This window comes from Streptopelia decaocto (genome assembly GCF_964273445.1).
Source record: "Streptopelia decaocto genome assembly, contig: HAP1_SCAFFOLD_897, whole genome shotgun sequence".
Classification (NCBI taxonomy): domain Eukaryota; kingdom Metazoa; phylum Chordata; class Aves; order Columbiformes; family Columbidae; genus Streptopelia; species Streptopelia decaocto.
In genome coordinates, this window is record NW_028116089.1 from 32,646 (window position 1) to 46,175 (window position 13,530).

General features: G+C 50.5%; 2 protein-coding genes across 2 annotated transcripts; one reads left to right on the forward strand and one right to left on the reverse strand.

Annotated features, from left to right (window-relative positions):
• Positions 1 to 263: 263 nt before the first annotated feature.
• Positions 264 to 1,205, forward strand: LOC309452380 (olfactory receptor 14J1-like; the record flags this gene model as incomplete). The annotated part of the gene is made up of 1 exon (XM_082077013.1): positions 264 to 1,205. One exon carries the CDS (start codon positions 264 to 266, stop codon positions 1,203 to 1,205), a length of 942 nt encoding a protein of 313 aa, XP_081933139.1.
• Positions 1,206 to 12,061: 10,856 nt separating this feature from the next.
• Positions 12,062 to 12,994, reverse strand: LOC309452381 (olfactory receptor 14C36-like; the record flags this gene model as incomplete). The annotated part of the gene is made up of 1 exon (XM_082077014.1): positions 12,062 to 12,994. One exon carries the CDS (start codon positions 12,992 to 12,994, stop codon positions 12,062 to 12,064), a length of 933 nt encoding a protein of 310 aa, XP_081933140.1.
• Positions 12,995 to 13,530: the final 536 nt, after the last annotated feature.

Sequence of the window (13,530 nt, forward strand, 5' to 3'; positions counted from 1 at the left end):
GTGGGTCACTTCTTGTTCTGACATCAACTCAGGGGGTTTTGCCCCAGAGCTGTGTTCATGGAAACCAGATGCCCAAGCTGCATTTTAAACTGTGACAAACAGTTTTTTCTCACTTGGTAGAAAGAGAGAATGAGCTGAAACATCCCTCCATCAGGGAGGGGGTTTTCCATGACAAACAGCATGTTTATTTTCCTCAGAGAATTCTCCCCTAGCATGTCACTGCCTTTTCTTCCTTCCAAGGTCTTCATGCCCACAGGCAGCAAATGTCCAACAGCAGCTCCATCACCCAGTTCCTCCTCCTGCCATTCACAGACACACGGGAGCTGCAGCTCTTGCACTTCTGGCTCTTCCTGGGCATCTACCTGGCTGCCCTCCTGGGCAACGGCCTCATCATCACCACCATAGCCTGGGACCAGCACCTGCACACCCCCATGTACTTCTTCCTGCTCAACCTCGCCCTCCTCGACCTGGGCTGCATCTCCACCATTGTCCCCAAGTCCATGGCCAATTCCCTCTGGGATTCCAGGGCCATCTCATACTCAGGATGTGCGACAGAGCTCTTTTTGTTTCTCTTCTTGATAGTAGCAGAATATTGTCTTCTCACCATCATGTCGTACGACCGCTATGTTGCCATCTGCAAACCCCTGCACTACGGGACCCTCCTGGGCAGCAGAGCTTGTGTCCACATGGCAGCAGCTGCCTGGGCCACTGGGTTTCTCAATGCTCTGCTGCACACGGCCAATACATTTTCACTGCCCCTGTGCAAGGGCAATGCCCTGGGCCAGTTCTTCTGTGAAATCCCCCAGATCCTCAAGCTCTCCTGCTCACAATCCTACCTCAGGGAACTTGGGCTTATTGTGTTTAGTGTCTGTTTAGTTTTCATGTGTTTTGTGTTCATTGTGGTGTCCTATGTGCAGATCTTCAGGGCTGTGCTGAGGATCCCCTCTGAGCAGGGACAGCACAAAGCCTTTTCCACCTGCCTCCCCCACCTGGCCGTGGTCTCCCTGTTTGTCAGCACTGCCGTGTTTGCCCACCTGAAGCCCCCCTCCATCTCCTCCCCATCCCTGGACCTGGTGGTGTCTGTTCTGTACTCAGTGGTGCCTCCAGCAGTGAACCCCCTCATCTACAGCATGAGGAACCAGGAGCTCAAGGAGTCTATAAGGAAAGTGATGACTGTTCACTTTTCAAAAGTAGTAATGAAGTGACCTCCTGCTTCTGCATGTCACTTGTAATATAATGCATTATGAGTTCAACCTGAGTTTTGTACGTTTTTTATTTTTTCTTTGCTTTTAGTTATTCTTTGTTGTATTAATGCTATCCAGAAGCAAAATTATTTTTCATCTTATACCTATGCCCGTATTAACCTGTCTGGTGTGACCCGTTGTCTTTTTCTAAATAAAGAGCTGTACTCTCTGTGTGTTTAAATGAAATAAAGGACCCTGCAGTGCCTTGTTTGCCCAGAATCCTCTCTCTGAGACCTCTGGGGCTGCAGGAACCATATTTGTGTGCTGAGGGGGAGTGAGCAGAAGCCACCCTGAGCTGGGTCTTACTCCCATCCTGACCAAAGTGAATCTGCGGACTCACCCCATGGCCCTGGGCACCACAGCCCACTTGCTCTGCAGAGCAGCACCGCAAGGGCGGAGCTGTATGGAGCATGGGAAGGGGGGCAGGAACAGCTGGCCAGGTCAGCATAGCTCAGGTCTCTTGGGAAAGGGCTCTGTGGGGAGACAGGATGTTCCAGGAGTAGAGTGGGGCACTGTGTGTGTGCAGGAAAGACATGGAAAGAGAAACCTTTTGCTGCAGGTGGCAGCTTGGGGCAGGTGGCCCTGGCACTGTGGCCGCAGGACCTTCCTGAGGATTTCTAGGCCAAATGCCTCATGCTGTCCTGGGGAGACAGTCTGGACCTGGGTCTGCAAGCTGCCTGTGCTGGAGACCCTCTCAGCTTGCTGGCTGGATGAACTTTCTCACTGTCCTTCATTCTCACTGGTCCCCTCTGCTGTGGGACCAGTTCCAGTCCCAGTGTGGCTGCTCTGCCGGGCTCGGCTGGGGAGAGGGCAGGGGGGTGGCACAATTCAGGAGGGGGTGGGAGGGTAAACTGGCAAATGCCCCAGAGAAGAAAATACCAGTGAACGGCTGAAGTGTGTGAGTGTGCAGGGCTGGCACACAGCAGTGTCCTCTCCCAGCCAGGCCTCCTGGGAGAGCCCTGGAGCACCAGCAGAGCAGGGGCTGGTGTGTGCCCATGTTCATGGGACAACCTGGGGAAGTTGTCCCAGCACAGTCACCACAGACCATCCCTTCATAACCACCTTTTCCTGCACTGGCCCTTCACCCCAGCTGAGAGAGGTTGTTCATCCCTCAACACAAGGACACTGAATGAGTAAGTCAGAAACCAATGTTTCCACTGTATGGATGAGATATGAGCATGCATTTCATGTACATAAGATGAACCCGACTCAGGACAAACACCATCAGCTATTCCTGTAGGTTCCATGAAGGCCTGAATGCAGCACTAGGATGTGCTGCCTTGAACTGAGGTCCCCATGTCCATTCCTCATGACGTGGGACATGAGGATGGCCATACTTAGGGATCTGGAGCGGCTGGATCGTTGGGCTGAGGCCAGTTGTCTGAGGTTTAACAAGGCCAAGTGCTGGGTCCTGCACTTGGGTCACAACAACTCTATGAACGCTACAGGCTCAGGGAAGAGTGTCTGGAAAGGTGTCTGGTGGAAAGGGATCTGTGGATATGGACTGACAATGGCTGAACAGGAGCCAGCGTATTCCCAGGTGGCCAAAAAGACCAACAGCATCCTGGCTTGTATCAGGAATAGTGTGGCCAGCAGGACAAGAGAAGTGATTGTGCCACTGCACTCGTTACTGGTGAGGCCGCACCTTGAATCCTGTGTTCAGTTTGGGGCCCCTCACTCATCATAAGAAGAACATTGAAATACTAGAGAGAGTGCAGAGGAGGCGACAAAGCTGCTGAGTGTCTGGAGTACAAGCGTGATGAGGAGTGGTTGAGGGAGCTGGGGCTGTTCAGCCTGGAGAACAGGAGGCTGAGGGAGCCTTATTGCTCTGAAAGGAGGTTGAACATGGAGGGTGTTGGTCTCTTCTCCCAAGTAGCAAGTGATAGGACAGGAGGATATGGCCCCAAATTGCACCAGGGGAGGTTTACATTGGATATTAGGAAAAAAGTATTTCCCGGAAAGCGTTGTCAGGCATTGGAACAGGCTGCCCAGGGCAGTGGGGGAGTCACCACCCCTGGAGGGGTGTAAAGGTGTTTAGAGGAGGTTCTTAATGACATGGTTTCGTGCGAGAGCTGGGCTATGGTTGGATTCAATGATCCCAAGGCTCTCTTCCTATCATTCTATGATTCTATGGTTCTACCTCAGATGAGAGTCCACAAAGCCAACTCAGTTATGGACACCTGGCACAACCCTGACATTTCTGTGTGTGACTCTGGGAACAAACCCCACTGACCCAGTGAGATTCACCTCAGATGCCCTGTGATTCTGGATTGTGTTTTCAAAATGGCAGTGCAATCGAGGAGGTCCTGGCATCCGTCAAACCCATCTTCAAGAAAGGCAGGAAGGAGAATGGGGACAATCACAGGCTGCTCAGCTTGTCTCTGTCCCTGGGAAGGTGATGGGAGAAGTCTTCCTGCAGCCATCTGCAGGCACTTGAAGGACAAGAAAGAGACTTGTGAACCAAAATGGGCAGGGGAAAGACAGGCATGTTGTGTGTATGAAATTGTGCCAGGCCTTGGACATGGTCTCCAGTGGTGTCCTTATAGCCCGATTGATGCTGGTTGGGCTGAAGAAGTGGATGCTTGGTGGGAAGTTCACTGAAACATCAAGCTCAAATATCATCTGCGATGCAGTGTCCTCTGTGCAGTTAGTGTGTCATCCCTCAGTGACCAGCATTTGGGCCAAAACTGCTGAAGATCTTTATTCTCCCTCCTGTGCTGTGATGGAGATGATGCAAAGCTGAGCAAAGACCTTGAACAACCTCACCTGGTCACCCTGCTTTGGGAAGGAGAGTGAAACAAGATGTTCAGGGCTCTCTTCAAACCTGACTGACTCTATGATTCAATGAATCTTTCCCCTGGACACGTTTTTGAATATAGAATATCTGCAGAAAAGAAAAATAAAAAAAAAAAGAAGAGGCAGAAGAGGAGATAGAAATGATGTCAACATAAAAACAACAGTAACTGCAAAGAAAGTTTCTCCACTCAAACATTTAGAAGGAAATACATTTGTTTAATTTGATACAACAAGCACACTAATATCTGGTCAGGCCCTGGGCTATGGGGAGGGGGGTGGATGGGTTCGCTATTATGAGGTCAGCTGAGTCTCAGACACTCATAATCCAGTCAGAATCATGTGGCTGTGAAAGGGACAGTGGGGTCAGTTCTGTGTCTGGAGGTGACAGCCCAGCAGCAGGGACATGGCTGGGAAAGAACCTCTGCCCAAGGGCCCACAGGTCTTACCCAGGAAAAGAGACGGGTTGTCATGTCCATCCCACCTGAGAACATGACGGGACATCGGCAGGGACATGGTCATGTCTGTCAGGGAAGCTGAAAGGCCAGCAGCACTCATGGGATTTAGAAGATCATGGCGAGGTGACTTCTCTCTGGTCAGGTAAAAGACCACAAGAAGCCTAACGGGTTGGGTTCCCTGCGTGAAGGGCAGTTTATGAGATGGTCGAACTTTTCTTGATAGTGGGAAGAAGCAGGAAAGAGAAAAAAGACGTCTACTTGGAAGGTGAGGAATGGATATGAGGAGGAAGAAATGTCACTGGAAAGGCAGTGCTGTGGTGCAAGAGGTAACCCAGAGGGAGCTGGACCAGCCCATGGTTTGTGTTCCAAAGAGCAGCCAGTGAGGGTGCAGACACAGCAGTGAAGGTGCAGAAATGCTGGGGTGAGAGCAGGTGGGGAAGCGAGATGGGTGTCTGCAGCCTGCAGGGAAAGAGGGGCAGGGGTAGGACCATAAAGAACAGCCTGTGGTGGAGATGGCAAAGGGCACTGGTGAGGCTGGAAGGGACCCACAGAACCAGGTCTCTGTCCCCTTGGCCATGGCAGTTGTCTCTGCCACTGAGGCCCAGGAGAAGACGTTGTCCTCATGGCACTGGGGCCTCAGTGCCTCCTTGCAGCCCCATGGGGAAGCTGGAAGTTGTTGTCCCAGTGTTGTCCTTCCCTGGGCCTTGCACACCCACATCCCACGGTCCCAGGAAGAGCCCTGAGCCGTGTGTGAGGGACAGGATCCCCCTTCCCATTGCCTGGAGGTCATGGCTTCTCCTTTCTGCTTCAGAAAGCAAACCAAGGGGTTTCTGAGCATCAGAGCTGAAGAAAAGACTAAAAGGAGACCTCATGGTGGCTACAGCTTCCTCACAAGGGGAGAAGGAGGGTAAGGTACTGATCTCTTCTCTGTGGTGACCAATGATAGAACCTGAGGGAATGGAAGAAAGGTGTGCCAGGAGAGGGTCAGTGGAACATGAGGAAAAGGTTCTTCCCCCAGAGGTGCTGGACACTGAACAGGCTCCCCAGGGAGGTGTCACGGCCCCAACCTGACAGTGTTCAAGAAGAGATTGGGAACCAGCCAACACCTCAGTGTGAGTCGCTCTGGGCAAAATGTGAGGAGTCCTGGGCAGGGAAGGTTCATAGGGCCTGGGGCGCTGTGCAAGACACAGCATGATCTTGGCTTAATGTTTGTAGGGCCATCGCACATCAGTTAATGTCAATGAATATTAAAGTAAGAAGAACTGAAGACAAAGATCCAAAGCAAAGGAAGGTGTCAACTTTCTTTCTTTCTTTCTTTCTTTCTTTCTTTCTTTCTTTCTTTCTTTCTTTCTTTCTTTCTTTTCATGTATGTATTTATGCATTTATTTATGTATTTATATATTTATTTACTTATTTATTTACTTATTTACTTACTTATTTACATACTTATTTACTTATTGATTTACTTATTTAATTACTTGTTTATTTACTTATTTATTTACATAATTATTTATTTATTTGCTTATTTACTTATATACTTATATATTTACTTGTTTGTTTGTTTGTTTGTTTGTTTGTTTGTTTGTTTATTTATAAGACTTTGTAGGGGAGTTTCTTTTCTTTGGAAAGGAAAGAATTCTCCAGGACTGGGCATGGATTCAGGACACAAATGTCTTCAGCTCCAGGGACACAAACACCTGGTGCCAGTGTAGATGCCCCGGGAACCCCTGCCCAGGCTCCACCTGCACTGCAAGGTGCTCTGGTCTCCCCAGGTCCTGTGTGATAGATGCCAATCCCAGGCCAGCACCTCATATACACTGGGCCTCTAAAATGGCACTGGCTGTTTATGGTGAGACAGCTGATGACTGATGTACTAAGGGTAGGAGAAGAAATATTGGTCTTCCCCTGTACTTCTACTACCAACACTCTAGTATTTCATCTCCCTCGTCATTCAGGAGTTCCCATCTCTCCTGATTAAATGTCCCTGTCAAAGGACAACTTTCCAGCACTGTCTGGACGTTTGCCCTTCCCAGTGCTCTCAGGTTTCTCCTCCACTTGCTCTTTGGTCATTCAGTGGCCTCTCAACAGTCTGGTTTCTGCTTTGAGCTTCAGGGAGTTACAAACTTGCCCCGTTCTTCAGAGCTCTAATTAACATGGCAGTCAACACGTTCATTGTGTTTATTTCTATCCTTTCCTATCTCTCTGTCTAAACCAGTTCTTGTGTGGCTGTCCCTTGTGGATGCTGGACCTCATCAGATCCAGCTTACACACACAGCTGAGGAAAGTGTTTTACTGTTTATTAAACTGTGCAGTGTTTGCACAGGAGAGCAGGTGGAGCTGGTGCACAGGAGCTGCAGCATCTCCTGCAGAGCTCAGTGGAGAAGTCTGATGTAGGAAAACTGATGCAATCTCTGGTGGCCAATGAGGGAACCGGCAGACTGGGGTGGGGGGTGAGGGGCGATGTTGTCCATACAGTGTCCAGCCTCAAGGGACTGTTCTCCTGCCTGTCCAGATGTCTTCAGGAGACCCTGTGGATCAATGTCCAGTGTCGAATGCTGCTGTCACTGGAAAATGATAGAAAATGCCCTTGAAAGAAAAAACCCTCCTTTATGAAATCTTCTTTGAAATCTTAATCAGCAAGTGTCCCATTGAAACCTCTCCAGTTAGTTCTACAAGGCTTGAAGATTTGAAGAAAATTAGGGAAAGAAACATCGCTCATTAGGGCTTTCTGTGTTTTAATGAGCCCCGTGGTGTATTTGGTGCTGAGTCCATGAACCTCAGATACCAAGGACAGACTGAAGAATCTGCTCAAGAAGTTCGAGTCAGAAGCAAACTCCAAAGTACCTCGAAGCATTAATGGGCCCCACTGAGGGCTGTTACTGAAAGGCCTCCCCAGGGACTCGTTAGAGAAGATAATTGGAGGCAGTGATTGCATCAGGCAAAGGCAAAGTGCAGCAGCTCTGATGCTGAGAAAAACCCTGGTTTGTTTGATGAAGGACAATGGCCAAGCCTTGAGCCCCTGCCCCTAGGAAGGGAGATCCTGTCCCTCACTGTGGCTCAGGGCTCTTCCTGGGGCTGTGGGGAGTGCGATGCCCAGTGCAGGACAATGGTGTGACACTCCCTGGTGGTGCAAGGAGGCAATGGGGTGCCACGGCCATGGTAATGATGTGTCTCCTCTTAGTCCTTGGTGACAGGGACGTCAGCCATAGCCAAGGGGACAAAGACCTTGGCTCTTTCAGGGACATCCAGCATCATTCTTGGCCACTTCCACCACAGTCCATCCTGCACTGTCCCAGGCCTGTGGCTGTTTCCCCACAGGCTGCAGACACCCCATGCGCTTCCCCACCTTGTTCTCACCCCAGTGTGTCCCCACCTGTGCTGCTGTCTCTCCATCCTCACCAGCTGTTCCTGGAAACACAAGTCACGGCTGATCCAGAGTCCTTCTGAATGACCACAGCACTGTGCTCAGAGTGATATTTCTTTATCCTGAGCTCCACTCTGGACCTCCAGAGCTGCAGTTTCTGATGGTTTTCCTTCCTCATGCTGTTCCCTCTACCAAAAATAGTAAAATAAAATAAAATAAAAGGCGTCATCTTGGAAAGTGATTTTCAAGTTTTCTGAAGCTACTACTGCCCTTTCTTGTCATGGTTTTACCACAGCCACCAACTAAAACCATGAGAGCTGCTCACATCCTGCTCCCAGTCCCCAGGTGGGATAAGGGAGAGAACAGAAAGGGAAGGGAGAAACTTGTGGGTTTAGAAAAAAAAATAATAAGACAATAAAAATAATAAAAGTAACACACTACTACTAATAATATACTTATACTATTTCTATTTACATAAAGTAAAATATATGACATTCAGTGCAATCCCCCACATGACTCCAGTTGTGCTGAACAGGCAGCCCAAAAGAAGAGAGCACCCTGGTCCTGAACAGCTGATCCCAGCAAGAGAAAGTACAAGTGCAAAAGGCAGAGAGGCCCAAGGGCCAACTGAAAAGCAGCAAAACATCGTAAAACTGAACTAACACTGAACTCTCAATCGAATGGAACTTCCCAACAGAGCTAAGCAAAGCAGCCGGAAAACCAAAACTAATGGGCTGGAAAAGGCATCTCCAGCTTTATACTGAGCATGACGCTAATGGTAGAGAATAGCTCATTGATTGACCTGGATGTCAATAAAGATGCTGTCCTGTCTGTGCCCCCTCCTACCAATTTGCACCTGCAGCTGCACTCCAGAGAAGTCCTTGGTTTCACTGACAATAGTCCAGGTAAATTAAATAGAAATAGATAAATTAAATTAAGGAAATACACTCAGTGCTATCCCCCATGTAACTCCAGTCACACGGAGCAGCCAGTCCTGCAGAAGGGAGCACCTTGGTCCTGAACAGCCCATCCCAGCAAGAGAGAGCAAAAGGGCAACAGGCAGAAAGGCCCAAAGGCCAACGGCAAAATGGCAGAACAGCAAAAGGCTGAACTGACATCGAACTCCTGACAGAATGAAACTTCTGAATGGAACTCACCAAACCAGCTGGAAAACCCAAAGTAACGGATGTAACAAGCCCTAAAAGCCGGCTCCAGCTTTAGACTGAGCATGACGCTAATCATAGGGAATATGTCATTGATCAGCCTGCATGTCAATCCAGGTGCTGTCCTGTCTGTGTCTCCTCCTGCCAATCTGCATCCCCAGCTGGATGGCCAAAGAAGTCCTTGGTTTCCCTGACAACAGCCGAGATCTCAGTGAGTTCTGACATTCCTTTCATAGCAAATGGCAAACACTGTAAAGCTGCTAAAAGACAAAATGAACTCTATCCCAGGGAAGAAACAGCATTATCTAATTATTCTCATAGTAAATCTAAACAAAAAACTGTACTGGCTGTGAAGGAGAGAGGTTCAAAATGCATGAAGAAAATTAACTCAATTTCAGTAAAAACAGCATGTTTCCTGAGGCTCCCCTTCACCAGGCTAAAGCAGTTTGGGTGTCTCAACATCTCCACACATGACCCAGACTTTCTCTGGCCACATGGCAGCTCCTCCCGTTCCTCCAGAATGGAGAACCTCACACTGGGACACATGGCTCTAGATGTGACCACACCAGTGCTGAGTCACGATGGACAATAACTGCCCTTGTCTGGGTGGCCACGCTCCTCCCAGTGCAGCCCAATGTGCTCATGGGCATGTTCCTGTTTAGCACCACTGAGAACTGGCTGAACATCCAGGCTCAGAGGGTTGTGACCAGTGGCACAAAGCCCAGCAGGAGGTACCATGAGGAGCACTGAAGGACACCATATCCCCACCCAACATCTCCTCCCCTCTTGGGTCCCTGGAATCACCTCAGTGCCAAGGGGGAGAGCACTGCCTGTATGGGTGGAGGAGATGGGGTCTGGAATCAGGGTCCAGGGGAAGTTTCTCCTGCTTGTTCATGCAGCAGCAAGCCGGGTTGGATATTTGAAGAGAGGAACTCTTCCTAAGGGCCTCCAATGGGCATGGGGATGGTCTATAGTTTCCTGCACGCTGCCTTTTCTCGTGGAGATCACAGAGGCTGCCAGCCCTTTAGAGGACCCAGGACAGGCCTTACCCTTCTTCTGGTCACAACTGGACCCCAGTTCTCCAGCTCAGGAGCCTTGTCCTGTGGTGACTTCTCGGGTAAGGTTGACAAGAGGGGTGCATAAGTTTGTCTTAAGGACATGTGATGAGCACCAGGACTGAAGTACCAGAGCATAAGGACCGGCATTTCTCTCTCTGGTGCTCCTGGCCCCATTCGGTGCTCCCCACAGGGCCCCAACCTGGCACTGATGCTCTGCAGAGCAGGTTGGCTGCAGAACCATGGGGTGACTGCACACTGGTTGTGCTGCTCAGTGAGGGACACAGATGCAACTGCATGGGCTGCACTCTCACTGAGTTCTTTCCTGGGGGTCTAAAGCTCTGGAATGGGTCCAGAGCATTTCTTGGGACTCATTGGTTTTCTCCGCTCGTTTTGGTTCAGCAATGCCTCCTTGTCCTTCAGGTTCCAGGAAACTGGTGCAGGAAGACGCTGCCTATCCCCTTCCCAGGGACAGAGGTATGCTGAGCAGCCCTGAATTCTTCAAATCCTCCTTCAGGCCCTTCTTGAAGATGGGGTTGACATCTTCCTTCCCCAAGGACCTCAGAACTTCTCTGATTCTGCTGTCACTTTTGAAAGCACAATCCAGAATCATGGGCAAGGGTGATGTAGCAGACAGGAGCACTTGCAATGAGCCGTCCCAGCAGCTGAGATGAATGTCACTGGGCCACTGGGGATTGTTCCTGGAGTCACACACAGAAATGCCAGGGTTCCATCAGAGCTGGCCTCGTGGACTCCTTATGCACCCAGGGATGTTCAGAGACAGAGTCTGTCCCTTTTACTCACAGAGACAGGAGTCACATTGTACCTCTGGCCTCCTGTTGCTACCCCAAAGGGATGGGAGGCACCTCAGCCCCACATCATGAGAAATGGACATGGGGACCTCAGTTCAAGGAAGAAGATCCCAGTGGGTGGTTTCCCGTGGGCTGTTACTCCCAATGTGAAGTGACCTCGAGACACTGTCTGTCCCACACGCCTTCATGGAAGTCCCAGGAGTAGCTGATGGCGTTTCTGCTCACTCAGGTTCATGCCATCTCACGCACATGATGTGCATACTCGCATCTCATCTGTACAATGCAAACATGGACTGCTGACCTAGCCATTCAGTGTCCCTCCATGGAGGGAAGAACAACCTCAGTGAGCTGGGGAGAGAGGCCAGTGCTGGAAATGGTGGTTGCGAGGGGCCAGTCCATGATGATGCCCTGGGGCAGCTTCTGCAGTGTTTCCAGTGAACACAGGCACAGCCCAGCCCCTGCTCTGCTGGTCCTGCAGGTCTCTGGCAGGAGCCTGGCTGTGAGAGGACACTGCTGTGTGCCAGCCCTGCACACACACACTGTTCAGATGCACAATGGCATTTTATAAGTGAGTGACTTTTGTAGGAATAAGCTTGAGAGAAACATTGCAAGAAGATATAAACCGTCATGCACCGCCCAAAGAAGATCACTTTTCCTTGTGCAAGTACTGTTACTGAGGCCAGCTCTGTTACAGCAGTGCCCATTGCCTGTCCCTGCCTGCGCTCACAGGACTGACACACAGCAGGACGGTGACCAAGCTGCCAGAGCACTCAGGCCTTGCACCAACACAAGGGATGAGGAGAGTGTGGGAGTGGAAACAGAACAGCTCTGGAAGAGCAAGAGCTGGTGCTCCCTGGCAGGGCTGCCATGATGGACCCTTTTCCCCTCCTCCAATGGACAGAAACTCTCCCTGCAGCTCCAAAAGGCCTTGCAGGAAGGATATAGTGAAAAACAAGTCACTACAGGACACTTTATTTTGTTTAAATACACACAGATCATGGCTCCTCATTTACACAAGCAGGGGTTATAAAAGAAAAGCAGACAGTGATTTAGAAAGGGGATGACAACATTATCAGAATAAAAAAAATGCCAAAAACAACAGAAAATACAGATGACAAGCTGGACCTCTAACAAGTTACATTAAAACTTCTATATAGAAGCAGATGGGCAGTTTATTGCTTCAGGAAACTGTAAGATATGAGTTTGCACAGGGCATCCTTGAGCTCCTGGTTCCTCATGCTGTAGATGAGGGGGTTCACTGCTGGAGGCACCACCGAGTACAGAACTGACACCACCAGATCCAGCCATGGGGAGAAGATGGAGGGGGGCTTCAGGTTGGCAAACATGGCAGTGATGAGGAACAGGGAGACCACGGCCAGGTGAGGGAGGCAGGTGGAAAAGGCTTTGTGCCGTCCCTGCTCAGAGGGGATCCTCAGCACGGCCCTCAAGATCTGTACATAGGAGAAAAAAATGAAAACAAAACAGCTGAAGACTACTAAGAAAGAAACCACCAGAAACCAAACTTCCCTGAGGTAGGTGTCTGAGCAGGAGAGCTTGAGGATCTGGGGGATTTCACAGAAGAACTGGCCCAGGGCATTGCCCTTGCACAGGGGCAGTGAAAATGTATTGGCCGTGTGCAGCAGAGAATAGAGGAACCCAGTGGCCCAGGCAGCTGCTGCCATGTGGACACAAGCTCTGCTGCCCAGGAGGGTCCCATAGTGCAGGGGTTTGCAGATGGCAACGTAGCGGTCGTAGGCCATGATGGTGAGGAGCCAATACTCTGCTGAAGCTAAAAAGACAACCAGAAACACTTGGGCAGCACATCCTGTGTAGGAGATGGCCCTGGTGTTCCAGAGGCAATTGGCCATGGACTTAGGGACAGTGGTGGAGATGTAGCCCAGGTCAATGACGGAGAGGTTGAGCAGGAAGAAGTACATGGGGGTGTGCAGGTGCTGGTCCCAGGCTATGGTGGTGATGATGAGGCCGTTGCCCAGGAGGGCAGCCAGGTAGATGCCCAGGAAGAGCCAGAAGTGCAAGAGCTGCAGCTCCCGTGTGTCTGTGAACGGCAGGAGGAGGAACTGGGTGATGGAGCTGCTGTTGGACATTTGCTACCTCCAAGCATAGGGCACTTTTACAGAAGGAAAAGACAGTGAGACGTTAGGGGAGGCTTCTCTGAGCAGAGTCAAAATCATTTCTCATACACCCTCCCCCTGCTCCACACCCCCCTTGTCCTTTTCGAGACCTTCCCTCAGCTCCATGTCTGAGCCCTGGGTGGTGCTGGCTGGAGGTGCCGTGAGGAGCAGGGCCTGTGCCCGCTGGCTGCCGAGGAGTCAGCCCTGCTCTGCAGCAGTGGGGTCATGGGAACGGGGGGCAGGGAACAGTCCTGGGGTTCAGCTTTGTCACATGAAGCTGCTCCTGGTCCAGAAATACCTGTCAGCATCTGCACTCCCAGGGATAAGGAAATGAGATGGCAGAAGGCAGTTTGAGAGGTTTGGGGTTTTTTACAGCTCCTTCTCCCCTCTCACCCTGGGGAATGTTCTTGGGTGTCAGAAACCCTCAGCATTTCTGCTGCACTCAGGGAGAACAGAGTGAGTCCTGCAAGGCAAGAGGATGCCTGTGGGTCAGTGCAGAGTGAGGGGAC